This window comes from Crocodylus porosus, unplaced genomic scaffold, assembly GCF_001723895.1.
Source record: "Crocodylus porosus isolate Cpor-Errol unplaced genomic scaffold, CroPor_comp1, whole genome shotgun sequence".
Lineage (NCBI taxonomy): Eukaryota > Metazoa > Chordata > Crocodylia > Crocodylidae > Crocodylus > Crocodylus porosus.
In genome coordinates this window covers 52215908-52236543 of record NW_017728947.1, presented here as the reverse complement: position 1 = coordinate 52236543, position 20636 = coordinate 52215908, and the positions used below count along the sequence as shown (strand labels likewise).

Below are 20636 nucleotides of genomic sequence, written 5' to 3'. Positions count from 1 at the left end.
AGCCTAGCTCCCCCTGGTGGCACAAGGGGGTCATTGCAAGGCCCCAGGAAGTGAAAGCAGTTTGTTGCCATTAGCAGCAAATCTGCTCCCGCTTTTCTGCATATGTAGATGTCTGCCTGGGAGCATTTACTTGCAAGTAAACTGATCCTGGATCAAATGCATGTGTAGATGCATCCGCTATGTCTTCAATTATCATAACACCAGTTGATCATTACATTTTTGGCCTGCAACCATATTTTACTTTACTAAGATCCCATCAGAACACCTAAGTTAAACAAGGTGGAGCCAGATCACTACTTCATACCTCCTGGCATATCTGAACTGCCTCAGTAAGGCTGTACTGATGCATGCCATCCTGCTCTGCAATCATTGCTTTCTTAATTGTACATAGTATAGCTTCCTTAGGGTGATGATACTGCACAATTACTACAAAGTAATTCATCTCAGATTTCATTCTGTAGTAAGGAGTAGACACAAAAATATCTCCTAACCAGAATGTCTTCAATAGGTGCTACTGTTGCACCTAGATGGAAAAGAACTGGTTGGCACTGAACAAGCAGCTAGCCTGAAATAGATGCAGCTAGGAGAGGAGACACACTCAGTACACTAGTGTAATTTATATGTGCATAGTTAGTCTTCACTTTTTCTGAGGCAGAACTTTACTACAGAGTGGAACAGTTTACCCCAGAGTAAAACAGTCCTTCCTAACAGGTCCACTTGGCTTCTTGGTCCTATGAGCTAAGATAAGTGGGGTAAAGGCAATTTACCCTGCAGGAAACATGTGGTGGGCCTGCACTTTGAATGCAACACTGGAGCCTACTCACCAATAAGCTCTGCCAGGAGGCAATGTTGAATTAAGGCAGCTATACTACTTCTGGTTCAGGAAGCATTGTATGCAGCAGACATGGAGCTTCCTGGAACTATACGTAGCATTATCATAATCTTAATAATTCCAAGGAATGACAGAAAATCACATTATTGATCATCAGTGAACATTCCTTCTTACTGAACCAAAGCTCCAGACTGGCGTGAAGAGCTCCAGTTTGGGCTTGTCTACACAGGTAAACTCGGCAGATAATATGGAAAGAATTATATGAGCCTAGCCCTCTCCCAAACCCCACTTCATTGATATACTTATTCCAGTGTAAGGGTAGCTCTTGATAGTCCTTAAATTCTTTTCCAAGTAACATCAAGTAAATGAATAAAAGTTATCCTTACACTGGGATAAGCGTGTCCACACAGGTTAAGGCTACTATGCTATTATAACTATCTCAGTTTAATTTATACCTTAACTTTTAATTACAAGCACTTTTCCACAAAGGTAAGGCACAGGCAAACCTGCTACTTACTCCTACCTCTTCTATATGTAGTTTTCATTGCTTTTCTGTGTAAAGTACTACTATAACATTACATTCTAGTACAACTATAACATTAAGTAACCTCTTTTATGCCTTGACAATAAGCACTCACCTATTCAACAAGTAAACAGCAAACAGGTAAAATAATAAACATTGCTTTATCTTACTTACCTACCAGCAGCTCCTCAGGTGGAGGCACCCCCAGCAAATAATGGAAAAACAAAGCAGCACAACGAAGGTAAGGTGTGATCCCTTTCTTGACACAGTCCCATATATGCCAGCCTGGAGTGTTTTGACTAAAGCAACTGCAATATAACAAACCAAAAAAAAAAAAAGCTGTAAGTTCAGAGTAAATGCTGTCTTGGGTTTACCTATATTCTTCTTTTGTATGACAAGAACGGTGTCCATATCTTTATCTATGTGCACTTTGTTGAATATTTCTGACATTTTTTCCAATGGGGTCATCACCACGTTTCCTACAAGGTCTGATAGCTTATCTGTGGTAGTGCTCCCATCACTGCTAGAACTGGTGGAGCTGCAGCAGTGTTGGAGCAACAGGATGCAACTGCCCCAGAGCCTCGCGCTATGTAGAAATGTTGTTTGAAGTGCTCCAAACAGTGAACATACATGGCTGTGCACAAGAAGCTAAGGAACCTAGGTAGAACTATTTTTTCTCTCATCTATTCCAGAATCTTTCCCCACGTTTTAAGCTTTATTTCTCCATTGCTTTTTGCTCATTTCGTAGCGGAGGTATTGCTCTCAAGAACTGGGAAATATGAGAAGAAGAGGGAAGACCTCTTCCTATACACAGCTGTATCCTGTTCCTCTCTCTCTACTAGTGTAATAATGATCCTTAGTGTAACTATGGCAGAGTAAGTGGGGCACCTGCCTCGAATGTCAACTACTAGGGGTACCAGGATCATCCACCCCTGCCAGCAGTCTTTACTGTGGAAGGGGTAGCTTTGCAATGCCTCTGCCCACCACAGGAGTTAGGCAGTGCAGCGCCATACCAATCAGAGTATCTGGAGAGAAGGGAGCCAGTAGGGCAAATAGAATGGTGCTCCCTTATTCCATTCCTGCCTTGGAGCCTGCGCAGCAGGAGGGAAAACCCTGTGCTGCTTCTGTCTGGCCAGAGCAGCTAGAGAGTGCAGTGCTGCATCAAACAGTACATCTAGTAGGTGGGCAAGTGGGATAAGCATAATGGTGCCCCTCCCCAAACTAGTGAGGCAAACCAGGCACAACCGTGCTTCCAATATGCATATATGGGGAAGGCAGGGGAAGTGAATGGGGCACTAGGATCTCAGAGTGAGGAAAGCTGGCCACAGGAGAGCTGACACTGCAGCCGCCTGTGGAGGTAAGACTTCCCTTCCCATCATCCATGCTGCTGCACCCCTTGTCCCCTCCAACCAAAGTCTACTGTGGTTGACATACCCTTGCCATCCCTCCCCACCCCCTCATTGAGCAGAGCCAGCTGCTCAATGAGTTTCGTAGATCACTGACTGGTAATGGTGGCTGCTTTACTCCCCAAGATATGGATAGCAACAAATGGATGCTTTAGCTCATGGCAAGAATCTGCTTTGGGCCTGGGAAAATTTTGTTGTTTTAACTAAAAATATTCCTTTTTAACTGAGACAATAGAACCATGTCATGCACCTGCAGTGCATGAACTGTTTTGCTAACCTAAATAAAGTGGGTCCAACATATTTCTTCGGTGTTACTCAGACCACGGGCAGATGAAACAACTGTACTGCTTTGGGAGGAGAGGACTTGTTCTTTTTCAGTGGAATCCACTGTAACTGTTCTTACTGTTCATGCTATGCTGTGGTAAATGGAAGCTGAACTGCAGAAACTTATCACTGCTTCATTCAGGGGTAAATGGTTGTTTTATTTACTGCAGGAAAGGGGTGTACAGATGAAAGAGTTGCAACAATCAGCTGATGCACTCTTACAAGCCATAAGTCCCCCAGTGGCTTTAAACCAGCATAACTGCTCATCTGTTCATGTCCCTCAGGCTCATTTCCTTGAAGTATTTGTTATGTCTTGGAAAACAATATTAGACTTGAATTCCTACTTACCCACTGGTGTACTGGGAAACTTCCTTACAGAAAGCCTCAGCAGTACGAGCCTCCTCACTGTCATCTTGTGATTGAGCAGTGGAGGATTCTGTGCAAAAAATGATTAACGCTTGCATATGCACTTCAAACTCCCCTGTCAATTTACGTACATCACTCTAGTTTCAAATGTATATGTACAAGCCACAAAAATGTTTACATTTCATTATATTGAAATATTTCCTTTCCCCCACCTAATCCAACAAACATCCTCCCCATGAAACTGCATAATGTAAGAGGAATTATAAGTGGTCACTCTCATACTCATTTTTTAGCTGCTTCCCTTCCTTTATCTTTTGACATTATTTTTCTACATTAGCACCCATACAAGATTTAATGTTTTCTTTGGTTACACTGTAATGACACTGAACAAAGGAGGTGGGAGTTGGCAAATCTGTGGAATGGTGGCTTAAGGCTACTGGTCTGTACTGTTCCATAGTGTGAATAATAGTAAAATACAGAATAAATGGAACCCCAACTTTATCAGATTACTGAGTACCGTCATTCCCCCCTCTATATTTACAGACCTCCACAACACTCAAAAGCTGGTGTCCCTAAATCCATCTATCACTTGATCTTCAACACCATGAGAAGTATTTGTCAAAGATTTGTATTTTCTCTCACAAAGAGTAGATGTGGAACACTACCAATCTAGTATTGTAGCCTCAGTCAATTATTGGTATGCTATGGGCTGCTTTGTTTCATGAGAACAAAGGCACAGAAACAATGCATAAACATAGCTCTAAAAGTAATCATACTGCTATTTTAATTTTTGTTAGGAAACAATTATTAACATTACACAACATAATATATAATTAACATTACACATTTCTTATGGTAAAGCTAGTACATGTGGAAAGCACTCTTCTACTAAAAATGTCTGTAATTGATTTTGTAAAAACTAGACAAAATACCTGAGAAATCCAAAACTGGATGTATTCTTACCTATTGTTGAGGTGAGAATGATTTGTGTTATGTGTGCCATGGTGACCAAATGGAAGAGGTAAAGGTGGTTATAGGAAGAGCTAACAGATGAAGGTTGCAAATCTACAGCATTCTCCCAATATAAAGATGGGAATGCTAACACAGATCCTACCTATAGCAAAAGAGACAAAAAGCAAAAATATTGGCAATCAAATTCTGAAGTCCTTCCTAGGATAACATTACAAAATACATAGTCATGCCACATATAAATAGTGAAGTGTAGATGATTGTATCTAAGACCATGTTTTCAGTGCAATTAGTTTGGTTATCTTTTTAGCTCTGTCACAAGTTTACAAAGTCTGCACAATAGGTGACACCAAAATTACTACTACTATTATTACTATGTGTTATTATAGCATCTGAGCACCCCAATCATGGACCAGAACTTTATTTTGCTAGGTGCTGTTCAAACATGAAATAAAAAGAAGGTCCTTGTCTCAAAAGATAAGAATACACATGCGCGCACACATGTATGAAGACACAGAGAGTTGGGGTACAAGAAGGAAACTATGTGAATAGTGGTCAGTGGGATAGGCACTAGTTCTAGCCTACAAGAAGTTTAACTTACATATTTTTGTAAACATCATGGTAAGGAAGGGTTTTGAGAGAGGATTTGAAGGAAGCTGATGAGGTAGTTTTATGGATGTTTACAGGGAATTCCTTACATGCATGGAAGCAACATGGAAGAACACATCAAAAGGTGTGCAAATTTGACAGGCATATGTAGAAGTTATATTACAGAAGTTAAGAGGAGAATTAAATGAGGATGGAACCAAAGAAAGAAGAGAGGATAAGAGTTCAAGAATATTTTATATTGTGACAAAGGTGCTGACAGGTCAAGCAGAAAGAGAATAGAGTATTTGTTCTGATATGTAGGTAAAGAATAATTATTAGGGTCTTCGGGGAGTGACTTCAAGTGGTGCACATGGAGATGAGCTAGATCAGGTGTTGTCAAGGATGAAACTGGAAGAAAGGAACTCAAGGATAGCTAGTATTAATAAAACACTGAAGAAATTTAGAGATGAAAAGGAGAAAGGGTGGCAGCTGGGGAGGCAAGATTTTTTAAATGATAGAAGAGACTAAAGAATGCCTGTATGGTGAAGGGAAGAGCCAACGGAAAGAAGAAATTAATTAAAAGGAGATGAGCGAGAACATTACAGAAATTAAAAGATAGGGTGAGGTCACTAAGGCAAAGTGAAAGGATGAGAGGTAAAGAGCAGAGGAGAACTTCCCATGCAGTGGGGAAAAGGGAAAGAGAGGAAGGCAAGCTGAGAGAAGGTGGAAGTCACATATTTTGAAATTTTTCTTTTGAAAGAAATGGGCAAGATACCGTGCAAGAAAAGAGGAGGAAGGAGAAAGCAATAGTTTGAGGCTATCAGAGGAGGTAAAAACACATGAATAACAAAAGTGGAAGCCCGGGAAGAAAGGAAAATGGCTGAACTGATGGAGAAAGAACATCTGCGGTGAAGGAAGTCAGCTCATTCCTGGATTACTGTCCACAACCCAGGAAGATATCACAGGTTTGTTTCCAGCAGAATTCACATTAAATAGCACATCAAAAGTAAGAGGGTTAACAGCAAAAAAATAAAATGAGAAATGTGCTTACCAAAACATGAAACATATCTATATCTAGAAGAGACGGTGTGTCTTCAACTTTAAGATCTGGCAGAAGAACTACAAAAAAATAAAGATATTCATTATCCAGCCAGCTTATTGATTTTGCTCTCTTGAGTGGAAGTGCAGTGGTAGTGTGAGGGCAGTGCATCACCTGCTTCTTTTGGAGCTCTGATTAGCAACAAAAACCTACTCATTTTCATCCTACATATTCCTGTTCTCCAATGTGGAATCTAATATTAATGAGCATATCTTCAAACAGTGAAGAGAGGTGATATTATCCCTCTGGTCTTAAAGATGGAAAAATAAGACACAAGAAACTAAGGGCTAGATCCACTGGGAAGAGCCTGTTAAAAAAGGTTGAAAACCGCTAACCATGGTCCTATGTTAGAGGCCTCAGTCCCTTTACAATGTCAGAGAGAGTTAGCATCCTAAGAATGAAAGGCCCAAAAGGTTAAGTGACAGCTGAAGGAGTGGATTTAAACACAGTGAACCCTGTCTAATGCAGAATTGCATTAGACAAGGTGGAAGTTCTGGTTTAAACAGAGTTCTGTCTTATAGGAGGAACAGAGGCACCCACTCCCCTGGCTCCCTAACAGCCTGCCCAGCATTTAGTGGTCAAGAAATGTTGCCCCATGCCTGGTCCTGCTGATCAGCAGGACAGAGCAGGTGGTGCTGTCAGGGTGGCAGGACCAGCAGAGATGCCAATACTCCACCCTAGGGTTCAGGCTGCAGGCCAGGGTCCCCCTGAGCTGCTGTCCATGCTGCTAAATCATAGGCTTATGCTCATGCTCCAATAGCCTGGGTAAGAAGCCCTGCCCAAGCGGCATGAACCCCAACAAAAGCCAATGTTTTGGCCCCAGAATGCCTGGCAACAGCCACAGTTCCTGCAAGCTGGGCAGCTGTGCTTGCTGCCCCTCGCTCCAGAGGATGTCCAGAGACAGGGTAGCAAGGGTGACAATGCTCCCTGCAAGCAGTGGCAGGGGCTAACATGGGGTTGGCACCTCTTAACTCCTACTCTCACTTATAGGGAGCTCCTTCATCCTTGCCTCCTTGCAAGCGGCCATGGTGGGAGCTGCTTGTAGACTTCCCTGTCCCCACTGCTGCTTGCAAGCAGAGAAGCAATAGGGACAGAAAAGCACCGGCAAGCAGGGGCACCTTGCAGGCTGTCCTGTCCTGCCTGCTGCCAGGCAGTTTAAAGGGAATGATGGCAGCCCCAAAAATCAGGAAATGGTTCTCGAGTCCCAGTGCCGCTATATCACCCTTTAAATTGCCAAGCATGTGAGCAGCCCAGGACTGGGAAGCAACTCCCTTGTTCTGGAGCTGCATGTGCACCCTTTTAAAGCTCACAGTGAGGCTGTGCACAGCCTAAGGGCTGGGTGGCGATTTCTCCATCTTGGGGCTGTCTGTGCGCTGGGAAGTTTAAAAGGTGGGTAGGTACCCCAGGCCCAGGGACAGCAAGGATTGACAGCACAATCTCTCTGTAAAGGGACCTGTCAAAGCTAGAAACCTGCCAAATTTCCTCCAGTTTTCATATTAGTGTCTGGTTTATACAGGCTAAATATACTTAATTCCATTCCCCATTTTTTACCTTGCACAGATTTCCAGCTTGACACATTCCACCTGAGACAGATTTTTACTGTATTTTAATATTGCATCTAGACACCTACAGGGCGACAATAGGAAAGAGCTTAGGGGCTATCTGCTATTCCACTGTGTGCATCTAAGTAGCATGTACACAGCTGTGTAACTGCATTTTTTGGCACAGGTTGCAATTTAGGTCTGTGTGCAAGCCTATGTATGCCTAGTGAGCCTGCTCAGCATGGCTGTACCCCAGCTGGGCACCTACACAGTAAAACAGAACAGCCTAGGCTAGATAAGGTTAGATGAGCTTAGATTTGGCTAGATAAACTCCAAAATTTTAGTCTCAGAAAAGCTATAACTGGCAGGTGTTAGATACCAGAGGAGAGGCCCTCTTACCTTTTAGCCCAATATCCAGTCCTTTGAACACTTGCTCAGGGAATGGCAAGATACGGTTTTTAGGGGCCTCTTGTCTAGACGTTGTTGTGAACATGCAAAGCATTCTGACCACCAGCCTATGGGCTAGGTATAATGCACACCAATGGTACTCAACCTCTGGTCCACAAGGGTCTTCATGAGTCCAGAAACATGGGAGCAGAGGCAGCAGTAATTGCCACTCCCCTGCTGCCAAAGTTCTAGATCCTTGGGAAGCCCTGTGAACCAGATGTGTGCTAGATCACAAGTCCATGGTGCAATCAATGAATAGGGTCACTTGCAGGTGGATCCGGTGCACGGGGTTGGGCTGGTATATAAGATCATACTCATGGATCGGCTCCAGCACCACTGACCCAGGCTCTTCTCCAGTCCTCACCTTGAACCTTGCATTTACTGTGTATGAACTAAAATGGGTAACAGCACTAGGGAAATTTCTGCATCACTGGGAATAGGGGCCCAAGTTAGAATTCAGGATACCTGAAGGATCCCTTTCCTACCAGAGCAGTATTTTATCTCACTGAGCCAAACATTCTTTGGCTAGTTATCTTCCTTGTTGCCTCATATAACTCCTTTTCTTGGCTGCCCAGAGGGCAAGTTTCAAAGGGAGGGCTGAAGAGGGGTCTGGGTAATGCTTAGCTGTGGCCTGGTGGTTACAGCATTACGCTGGGAAACAGGAGACACAACAGGTTCAAACAACTACAGGGTGAAGGGGGCCTAGAACCCTAGTCTCCTGCCCTCTGAGCATGTGCCCTAACCACTAAAACTTTGGGGGTAAAAAGGCCCTAACTCCTCTCCCTCCTCTGTTTTACTTCTGGTCGACATAGGCACAGAGCAATTCTATTTCACTACTAAGAGACCAGAATCCCAAATTGTACCTAAGTGCCAAAAGTGGCAGTTATATGGCTGTGTACATATGATTAGCACAAAAGATGGAATTTAACCCTAGATGTGCAAGTCTTTATGTGGATCTAGTTCTAAATAATTTGCTTAAACAGGAAATCTGTAGCAAGGTACCAAACCCAGGTTTCAGAGTTCTCAGTTGAAATACTAATCATTAGACCATCCTTCTCTTCCATACTGTACTACTGACGTGGCATTGTCTAATACAGGGGTGGGCAGGATGCAGCCCGCCAGGCCTTTCTATCCGGCCTGCGGGGCCCCTAAAAAGTTCAGAAAATTAATCTGCCATGAGCTGCCTGTCATGCAGCCCTTGATGGCTTGCCGAAACTCAGTAAGCAGCCCTCTGCCCAAAATAATTGCCTGCCCCTGTTCTAATAAAAGCTTTGAAAAACAGCTCTGCAGTGGTTTAAGTGACTGGACAGAAGGCAGTGGGAGAAAAAGGAAATAAAAGATTGTGTTACCTGCTAGGAGACGAACCAGATGTTTCTGAATCAAGCTCTGTGGTGCTGTAGTCCTCTGAGCAGCTGCAAACTGCACTAATGCTTTAAGGCCACTGTGCTAGAAGGCCAAAAAAAAAAGAGTAACAGGAAAAGGAAAAAAGAGACAATCAGTGAAACAGGGTAGTGCCAGAATGCTTCTCTATCCCCTCATCCAGGAAAATGAAGTAAGAATCACTTTGTAATAACATGAATGCAGTCTGTCAGACTCATCCTTATATCACTAACCTAATTAGAAGTTCTTTCAAAGGTATCTTTTGGTAGAAAACCCCCTCATGCCACCAGTAGCAGTGATCAAGCATTTTTTTAATTTATTGCACCTTGAATTATCCATACCTGTCTGTTTTGTAGTGCTCCTAATAGAGGTTTGCCCTCATCTTCTAGAAGATTCTCTTAAAATTAAACAGAGAAAGTAAATTTTTACTTATGTGCTCTTAAAGCAACTAAAATAGTTTGCATGTTTAATCTTCACATATTCACTTGCTTTAGTCTAAGATCAACCTGTTGCACTTACAGGGTTGCTTTTTAAAAGTGTAGCTTTACTCTGACAAGTGACTTTGGAAAGTTGCTAATGCAAAGTTATACTATTCCCACATAAATATACTCGTAAAAAAAGATTGTTTAAGTAGTTTCCAGATCTTGCTCATTTAGCCTGGACTCTGAGGAACAAATATGCTGTCTTTCTATTTTGTGTCCCTTCAGATCAGGTGATACATGAAAATCAGTAGTTCTCAGCCATTTTAGATTCAAGAGGTGCATATAGACATGCTCCAATGCATTCTAATTAGAATGCTGTAGCATAGCCTCATTGTCATATGTATTAAGCCTGTGTTTCAAAATGGCTGTGGAGGCACTTTAATTAAACCATGTCAAATGAGCTTTAGTTAAAACACCCCTATGGCCATTTTGAAACACTGGGGTGGGGGCTTAATACACGTGATAGTGAACTGTTCTAATTAAAGCAGCTGTCCAGGAACCACTCTAATTATAACAGGTCTCTCCCCCCCCCTCCCCCCCGCACCTCGGAGCATGTATATAGGCAGCCAAGGATTTTAAGACTTGTAACTTCCCTGAAATTGGTGGCACTCCAGTTGAGAACTGCTGTTCTAACATCTCAGCTTACCTACTTTTATCTCCAGGCTGTCACACCAGCACCACCAGGTGGAACTGCCCCCTGGTTTTCAGGAGGCACTTGTGAAGCCCAATCAGGAGGCAGCTGTAGCAGAAGCAGGCACTCTTGCCTTCATTAGGGAAGAAGTGTACAGGGCTGTTTCACCTGGTAGTGGCAGCAACATCATCACGAGTAGGAACTGCTGTACTAAATTATGCCCGTGCAATGCCACAGTGGTACCTGTGCCACCACCTTGCATTAATAGATTGCAGAGGCATATAACTAATAATTATTACAAATACTAGTGATGATGCTAAAGATGGAAGATAATCCAGCCACTTGCATCCCAAATGTGCTGGTTTTGCAGGACTAATGGAAAGAAAATAAATAAAAGAAAAAAGCCTTCCCCTGACCTCATTTTTGGTCACTTGGGCATCTGAATATCAATGAGGTGCTATTTTTGCACAGTTACTTTTCAGAAGTGACCAAAAATATTTTAAAATCTTTGGATTGAAGTCTGGACATAATCTGGATTATTTTAAAATATAAAGCATTGTATTTAAATCCTGTAATGTATGTAGGTCATCTTTATAGCCAACAAATGAGAAGCAAAAAGAAGAAATCACATACATGTTATGACCAGATTAAAAAATAGCAGGCATTCCTAGCAACATCCCCCCCCCCCCAAAAAAACAAAATGAAAAACTAAACAAACAATGCCCCCCCAATGATTTTCTCTTACAGCAGGATGGAAAACTGCCACAGTTTTCCTGTGATCTGCAGCTGTTTTCTTTCATCCTGAGTACACAATAATCTTGAGGGAATTATAAAGACAAAAGGAACTGCAGAGAGATTTTATTATTTTTCCCCCTAAAAGAAATGCTCTAGTTCAGCGGTGCCAACGATACTGTCCCCATCATCTGCCCCTTGGTGCTGCCCCTGAGTCTGTATTGACCAACACCATACATATCCTGGAATGGCTGGGGCAGGTGTTGTGTGGGGCACAGATCCCAGAAGCTGGAATGAGTGCCACATGTCATGAAGTCTTAAGCATCGCATTTAGTGTGGGTCAGAATAGCTGGAGCTGGCATTACAGGTGCTGGATTTGGCAGTTAGGGGGGATGAGGAAGAGGTCTGTGGAATTCAACCAGCCCACAGACCTGGGCCAAACGAGTATGACGTCCCTGTTCTAGTTCAAACAAACTTTCATCAGGGAAGTGCTATGATAAGCATATAACAATAATTTCAGGCTAAAGAATCACAGTAGCCCTCCATCTGGCCTTATAATTTATGAAATTCATACACTGTTTTGCCTGAACTTCCTTTCACTTTACTTATTTCTGCTCTATAAACCTGGTCTTCTATTCACATCTGTAATCAACTGCTGTGGCATTCTATATGCAAGTAACGTGTCCCACTTCAGGGAGAGATCACTCCTTGTGTCTTCCTTTAGCAGTACTGGTACACCAGAGGTCATATCTGAATGACCTCTAATTTAAACAAACATCCCACTATTTCAAATTAACAAAAAAGGTTCAGAACCACAGGAAAGAAGAAACCCATTTGACGTTTTACCTATACACTGAATAGTAAAAGCACACGTGCTCCAAGTTGTCACAGGAATGCGAGGATCAGATTCATTGGGAGCAACCTGTAATCCAACTCTGTAAACGGTGGTAGCAAAAAGAACCAGTATCTCCTTGATACTTCTTGAGTATTTGGCTCTGCAAAAGAAAGCCAAGATAGCTTCAACCTGTGAACCAGTAACAAGTATCTGTTACTTAAAGGACAATAAACTAAGATGGTCATAAAAAAAATCAGGGGCTCTGGAGTTTTCCCTCTTCAGAGAGGGGAAACAAAGAAGACTGCACTGAGAAAAATAATCCCAGCTCCTCATGGACTGCCAGCAAAGACTCCTGCACTTGAATGCTTTTCCATGATGTACATAAGATGGGCAGGTAAATGTAGGGTTCTCCACAAGTAAATGTTTTAGAACTGATTAGTGAAAGCCAACAAAATCAAGACTAAATCTAGTAAACAGCGATTTGTTTGTACACACTGCATGTTGTAGTCCATATGGGTAAACAGCACCATAATCATTTTAACTGGAGTAATGAAGAACTGAGGGAAAAAGTAGTAAAACCGTGGAAAAAACAAGCATAGCAGTTCTACTGAAAAGCATGCCTCCTTCCATCCATTCATCAAAAATTTGCAATAAGAGACAGGCAATTTTGAATTTACAATTATCATTTTAATTTTCTCTCCAAGAATGGAGCTCCTTAAAATTTATCATCTACTCTGTCCCTCTAAAATGCGATTCTGATCAGAAAAGCAAATTATGCAAAAACAGCATGCTCTCAGTTAACAGATTCTTTCTTCTATACCCTCAAAGACATATCTGCTGAAATGAAATATACTTTCAGGACTTTTTATCCTGCAAGCCCTGCACAGATGACACAATTATTTGGATTTTATTCTGGCTCATGCAGTATGTTAAAAATGTTTAACTAAGTTCAAGCTGCAGAATCCTGCTACATAGAGCACAAGCAAGAACACAGTTCAACATTTAAACCAGAGTATGTCTGCAGGAGTAGCAACATTTTGGGGAAAACGTCCTTGTTTTTACTGAGTAACTGTGACATAGAATAAAAGAAAGGAACTAAATATTAATGCAACTTCTAAAGTAATTTTTCAAGGTATAACCATGGATAGCAGAGGTCAGACAAAGAATAAAGAACTGATTCTTTAATTAAGTGTGCTGTGAGGAGAAAGAGTAAAGTGGACAAGGTGGTTGTAATAGCATCCTAAGTGGAAGGAGAAGGTTAAGGCACACAGTAGAAGGATATGTCTAGGGATCACCTCTATCCCAAGGGGAAAGGCCCTTTGTTAAAAACTAGTATCACAATATACTAGACAGTTCAACTCTACTCCTCTAAGTAAATCACTAATAAATAATTTGACTTACAAAGTAATTTCAAATTATTATTACAAAGACAAGACATATAGAAGCATGTCTGACAAAACCAAGGTACAGATCCATCATTCAATATTAAAATTCATGTGGAGACACTGGAAAAGCTGGGTTTATAAGTCAGGAAGGTTCCTGGCTTTCAGTTTTGGGCTCAGATGACAAACTCCTTTCTTTTGATAAAAAGAACAAAACAGGTTCCAGAGTTTTGAAACAGACTTGGATCACTTTGGAGAGTGAACACAATGAAAAATGTGGAACTCAGATTCCTACAGCCAAACAAACTATTGGCAACACTTACAAAGGCTGAATTCCAAAACTAAGTATAGAATGGAAATCCAGAGCAGAGTCCCCCTTTTGTATACTGACTACAGCTGGAGCATTTTTAGGCTCTTCTTCTGGAAAAAAGAAATCACATTAATACAATCGATGAAGCATACACAGACTTCCTTTTATTTTAAATTGTTTTTGAAATAATCCTAAGTACAACTTAGCATTAAATCTCTTTTAACTCTCCTCCCTGAAGACCCTTCTCTTCTATATCAATAAATATGAGAATTAAAACCAATGCTTGGTTGATAAGGTGTTCATGACAGAAACAGAAAAAGGAATTTTCTTGCTACAGAAGAATTCAGGGAATGTTATAAGACTATAAATCTAACTACATCAATACTTCCTGTAATATTTGTATAGTTTGGACTTCTTAATTTGCAATTTTACTCCTTATGGCCAATTATTATGGACTCAATAGGCAAATCTGGGTTGGGTCTTTTTTCAAGTTCATGTGCTTTGATTTTCCAAGTGAAACAAGGAAAGAAGTTAGTAGATGCTGGGAAATTAGATCATAGATAAAAGGAGAGCTCTGGCTTTACTCCCAAAGCAAACAGCACCAAAAGGCTAGTGGTATCCATTACGTATTACATGAAGAAGATCCAAGGGTTACTATGCCTGTTCACAAAAATCAAGGCGGTCTAGAACAGTGGTCCCCAGCTGGTCAGTCCTGATTGTCTGATCAATCAGGGAGCCCCTGACAGTTGATGTCAGTCTGTGGTGGGGCTAGCTGTGATTGGGAACAGCTGGACTGGGATTCAGAGGGTCCATGATTGGGGGTGCCCAGGACGCAGCCCAGGAGCGGTGGGACATAGAAGCAGTAGGATGTACATGGCTGGGCTGCTCCTGGGGCTGGGCTGCGTGAGTGGGATGATACCCCTGCATGCCCCCTACAACCAGGTGAGCGGGACCCTGGGCAGGCAAGGCCAGGGAAGGGTTAGAGACCAAGTGGCTCATCCAGGCTCGTAAGGGGGCTCCCACCACTGCTCACCCCCTTGCTGGAGGCCCACTGCAGCTCAGGGCACAAAGCCCAGTGCAGAGTGGCAGCTGTTTCACTCCATGGACAGACTGGGGGGGCATGTGCCCCCCAGGCCTCCACCAAAGTGTGTGCAGCAGCAGGAGCTCCCCCGCATGCCTGGATGAACCGCCTAGACTCTGACCCTCCCCCAGGCCAGCTGGGGCCCCACTTGCTCCCCTGCCCCACTCTCTCCCTCACTGTGGGTCCCCTGATCTGGCCCTCTCCCACACTCCTGACTGACCTACTAGTTGGGGGGAGGGGGCACGGTAGATCCTAGATTGCCCTTTACTTGAAAAAGTGATCTTCACCATAAAAAGGCTGGAGACTACTTGTCTACAACAACAAGCATTCTGATTTCTCTCCAATACTCAGGCTTATGGACATTAGGGTCAGGATTTTAGTTCCTACATTCCTAATACGTGCATTCTTGCTCTTCAGACTCTGCTGATCTCTAGCTCCAACGTGCTGTTCAAACTTCCTATCATTTTTAGCTGCATTTTAAAATCTTGAAATGGCCATGAATTGCACAACACAACATTTTTGAGATGCACAGGTGCCAGAGTCAATAATCAGTGCACAGAGTCCCAGCTCAAACAAATAAGCACAACTTAAAAAAGTAAAAAAAATTAAAATACTACATTTACTTGAATATAAGATTATATTTTCCTCCCATCGGCATGAGGGAAAAAGCCCCTCAATTTTGCATTCACATACCAACAGCCCCCTCCTCCAATTAAATACATTGGCCATCATTAAACTGTTGCTATAAGCACCATGTGCTCAGTCATCATAACTGAAATGAAGTTAACAAAATGTAGTACATGCCTATAAAACACATGACCCATAACGGGAACTGGGGTGGGGGGGTGGGGAGGGAGGGAGGTTGGCCCTTAAAAAAATGGGTGGGTGTTCCGCCTCCACAGGGAACTGACACTAGGCCTGGAGGTACTATAATATCACACCAGCCTGAGCAGGGCCAGAGCCAGCCCTCACACCTTCCCCTTGGTGCCAAAAATGCTTGAACTTACTAAAAAACCCACAAAGTTAAACACAATCCAGCTGCATAAGATTAAGTGTCTATTGTGCTCAGTTCCCCTCACTGCCAACTCTTAAAGTCATGGTGAGCCACTACATCAAATACATTTTGACTTCCTCCTCAGCTGTGGGATTGAAAAGTGCCTATCTTTCCCATTTCCAATGATTCCTGTTTCTTCACCAACTTTAACTGTCTGGCAGACATCACCAAAACTCTGTGTAGCTGAGAGGTTCTGCCATCCCCTGTCTCAGCCTGCTGCATGTGATTAGTATGGCCCCGCCCTTCATGAAGCAGAGACAGACCAAGCAGCCCTACACCTCACCTGCATAGGAAGTTTTAGAGGGACTCAGGGCTTGCAACAAGAACTTTCATTTCCAGTCATGAGAGGGGAACTAATTAGTGCACAGCTCCTTTGGGAGAGATGGGTATCTGGAGTATACATGCATACTAGGCAGTGCTGAACTGTGGGGTCACCATGGCTTGAAATGCTGTTGACTCTCCTGGGGCTCTGCCCAATGAACTATATGAGTCTTGTGGCTCTGGACTACTATCATGTAGGTTGTACTATGTATACAGTTACAAAAAGTGGGGCTCAAAAGCATGCTTATGAAGTACCTGTGATAGATAGTTAAAATGCATCAATTTTGAATGAACTAAGTCTAGAGGTACCTATGCTAGTCTGCATATATGCAAATTATTATGGGTATGTTTATTTGAAAGTCAGTGTTTTTTCTTGCTAGAAGTTAAAAGCTAAAAGGGCATGTTTGACAGTTATCCTAGCGTGAAGTTTGAAATCTGTAACAAACCTTTAGTGATGTTTGCAGTGTAGCCTGATATCCTGGCCATGACAATCTCCAACCACCTAGCTAGAGACAGAATTTGAGCTATTGCCTCTGCATCATCACTGAGAATAGAAATAAAAAAGTGATGGTTATTTGAAGAGATAAGGAAGCATTGAACTTGATCTCCTGAAACTGAAAAGCATATGGCTCTTAGCATTTGCATAGTTATGCAGTTTGCTTATTCACTTTTGAAACTTAATAAAAACTGTACATTTTAGTCAACTAAAAAAAGGAAACACTTTCTCACTGGATGCACCCAGCAAAATCAGGCCAATTACAAAATTAGAAATTGGTTCCAGCAACAGATTTTGAATATAAAGTCAGACACAGTTGAATGGGCCATCAGTAAGGTTTTAAGCAGTCTCCAAGTAGCTGAGATTATCCCAACTTGTTGCACATGCAGAAAGAAAACTAACTCTTCTAGAAACTCTAAATAGATTTTATTCTTAAAATTTAGAAATAGGCCGCCCCTGTAGTTCACCTGTTTATTTTCTGAGTCTGCAAAGGAACAATGGGAATCACAGTGTTGCAGAGAGACTTGCAGAGTGGGCAGAGGTACTCTCCATTCTCCAAGTCAAAAATCTGTTCAACATGGAGACGCTGTCGAAAGCTCAACTGTATGGCTTCAAAGTACCTATAACATTGAAAGGGGAAAAAAAAAAAAAATCAGTAAGTGGAATGGTTTCTAGTGCAACACAGAATCAAGTACACAAACAACAAAATCTGATATTCAGTGCATACATATTTATGCCAGTCAAACTTCTTTTCCACTATCCCCCTGACGTATAGACAAACACCAAAATAAATTTAAAACCTCAAGTATATATGTGAATCAAGTAATTACAGAGCTTTCTACATGCAAAAATGGTGAAGAGCCTCCTTGCTTTTAACATCCATATGGTGCTTTGCAAAACACATTGACAGTCCAACAATCATTAAATTACCTCACCCATATTTTTAAATAGATGGTGTACACCATACCTTGCATTGCTCTCTCTTTCCCTCTGTCGCACACAGTCATTCCAAATTATGGATAAAAAATTTCCCCATTGCATTCCATTCTAATCTTATTAATAAAAGCCAATAGTAGCATTTCATGGATTAGAGCCATAAAATGTTTGTTTCTGGTGAGGATGCAGTCTCACCGTTAGACGTTAAAATAATAGGTTTGTTATTGTTGAAATGAAGTGCATAATTTATGTTTAAGAAAACATACTAGAATAATTCAGCCTCATGAATATGCATCTGTAAAGTAAATTTTAGTAAGTAAATAAAAAAATACAGGGAAGCCTGCCAGGTATGCAATCAAGGAACAGATGGTATTATTTACTTAAGTAAGCTAGTTTTTTATAGGAAGGGAGAACAAATGACTTTTTAATATATAAAGGTCTAATCTGAACTGGACTATTAATATAAAGGTTACATTGTAAATTTGCCTTATATAAGCAAGTCTTCAGATTTCACTCATGGTCTCAATGGGACTGACAACTCCACTAGAAAAAAAAAATCTTAGAACCAGAAAAAACAACAACAATTATACACTAAAAGTCAAACTACTACTATAGCATATTTTAATTTTATTACAAAAATATTTTTGTCATGATTTGTTTGCACAGTATATATAGAGGTGATTGCAAATAACTAAAAAACCCCTTAGTCTTGTATATCATTTGTGTGTGTGTGTGTTTGGGGTGTCATGTGGGGGGGCTGTATGGTGCGGGGGTGTGGCTGCATGTGTGGAGAGGCAATAGGGTATGTTGGGAGTATGTATATGTGGGGTATGGTGTTTGTGGGGTGTGAGGGAGGGTGGAATACCTCCGCCCCTGACTTCTTTGGCACAGCAGCAGCAGGCAGGGATGCTCATGCCCAGTGCAGGCACTGGTGCCTGGCGGCATGTGGCTCTAGCCAGCACTGCACATCGCGGTGAGGATCACAGCCCAGCTGGGATGCCTTTATCACTGGTGCTTCCCTTGCACTCGCATGCTACAGGAGGGAAACTCCATGAGTTGGAGCCAGCTGCCTGCCACTGCTTCTTGCTGCACAGGTCTTGAGACTCCATGGGGAAGCAGAGGCCTCCAACTTCCCATGGAGTCCCGAGACTTACATGGCAGGAAGTGGCGGCAGGCAGCCAGTTCCAGTGTGTGGAGCTTCCCTCCCGTGAAGCGCGAGTGTGGGTGCTACACATGTGTGGCAGGGAGCACCAGTGATGGCGAGGTGACCTGGCGGAGCTGTGCCCCTCACCACAATGTGCAGTGCTGGCCAGAGCTGCGCTAACACCTGCACAGAGCACAAATGTCCTGAGCACCCCCCCCCGCCCCACTCCTGCTGCCGCCACTGCCACCTGCAAAAGATATGAGCCCTGTGGCCAGTGGAGGGGGGCACACCTCCCCCACACCCATACCCTGCCCCCACCTGAGCTCCTCATTGCTGCCACTCCCACCACTTCCCTACCTGTGGCCTGGAGCCAGGGAAGCCAAGCAGATCCCCCAACAGCTGCAGCAGAGGCAGCAGCAGGCCCACCCAGAAGCTGTGTGCTAGCTGGGCCAGGCCTCTCTGCCTACAAGGGTAGAAGCGAGAAGCAATAGGGTATGTTGGTGGGGTGCATATAAGTGGCCACCTTATAGTTTCATAGTTGGTAGGGTCAGAAGGGACATGAGCAGATCATCAAGTCCAACCCCCTGCCATGGGCAGGAAAAATGCTAGGGTCAAACGACCCTGGCTAGGTGTCTATCTAGCTTCCTTTTGAAGAGCCCCAGGGTAGGAGTGAACACCACTTCCCTTGGAAGTTGGTTCCAGATCCTAGCCACCCTGACCGCGAAGTAGTGCATCCTGATATCTAGCGTGAATCTACTCTCTGTCAACTTACGGCTGTTATTCCTTGTTACTCCCAGTAGTGCTCAGGGGAACAGGGATTCTCGCACTGCCAGCTGGTCTCCCTTGGCCAGTTTATAGGCAGCCACTGGTTCCCCCTCAGTCTTCTCTTGTGGAGGCTGAACAGGTCTCATAGCCTCTCCTCGTAGGGCCTGCCCTGCTGCCCCCTGATCATGCAGGTGGCCCTCCTCCGAACCCTCTCCATGTTGTCCACATCCCTCCTGAAGTGCAGCGACCAGAACTGGACACAGTACTCCAACTGCGGCCTGACCAATGTCGCATAGAGGGGGAGGATCACCTCCTTGGACCTGCTCGTGATGCTTCTGTGGATGCATGACAGGGTGCGGTTGGCCTTCCTGACCGTGTCCCCACATTGGCAGCCATTGTTCATCAATGATGACTCCAAGATCCTTTTCTGCCTCTGTGCTGATGAGAAGGGAGTTCCCCAGCCTGTAGCTATGCTGCTGATTCTTTCTTTCTCCCTAGGTGCAGTACCCTGCACTTGTCAGTATTGAATCCCATCTTATTCTCCTCCGCCCACCCCTGTAACCTGTCCAGATCCAATTGCAGCCTGTCCCTCCCTTCAAGCCTGCCCATTTCTCCCCACATCTTAGTGTCATCTGCATATTGAACAAGGTGTTTTTTACCCCATTGTCCAAGTAGCTAGTAAAGAAATTGAACAGTGCAGGCCAAAGGACTGAGCCCTGGAGGACCGCACTGCCCACATCCCTCCAGGCCAAAAATGACCCATCCACCACCACTCTCTGGGTGCGGCCCTCCAGCCAACTGGCGACCCATCTGACTGTGTAGGCATAAACAGCCCAATCTCTTAATTTTTTAATGAGAATGTGGTGAGAGACAGTGTCGAAGGCCTTCCTAAAGTCCAGAAAGACTATGTCTACCACGACACCTGGATCCAACGATTGTGTGACCTGGTTGTAGAAGGCCACCAGGTTGGTCTGACAGGACCTGCCTTTAAC

The 20636-nt window shown here is 43.2% G+C and overlaps 1 protein-coding gene across 3 annotated transcripts in view; it reads right to left on the bottom strand.

Moving 5' to 3' along the window:
- Window positions 1-20636, bottom strand: part of UBR1 (ubiquitin protein ligase E3 component n-recognin 1) — a 122057-nt gene that overhangs the window by 17329 nt on the left and 84092 nt on the right. For all 3 annotated transcript variants that reach the window (XM_019551684.1, XM_019551685.1, XM_019551686.1), the window contains exons 32-41: window positions 17267-17419; window positions 16750-16847; window positions 13861-13957; window positions 12167-12315; window positions 9817-9872; window positions 9445-9541; window positions 6060-6127; window positions 4415-4565; window positions 3434-3521; window positions 1530-1663 (exon numbers count right to left, since the gene is read on the bottom strand). In XM_019551684.1, coding sequence (XP_019407229.1) covers window positions 1530-1663; window positions 3434-3521; window positions 4415-4565; window positions 6060-6127; window positions 9445-9541; window positions 9817-9872; window positions 12167-12315; window positions 13861-13957; window positions 16750-16847; window positions 17267-17419 — 1091 coding nt within the window. The remainder of the gene's footprint in view (window positions 1-1529; window positions 1664-3433; window positions 3522-4414; window positions 4566-6059; window positions 6128-9444; window positions 9542-9816; window positions 9873-12166; window positions 12316-13860; window positions 13958-16749; window positions 16848-17266; window positions 17420-20636) is intronic.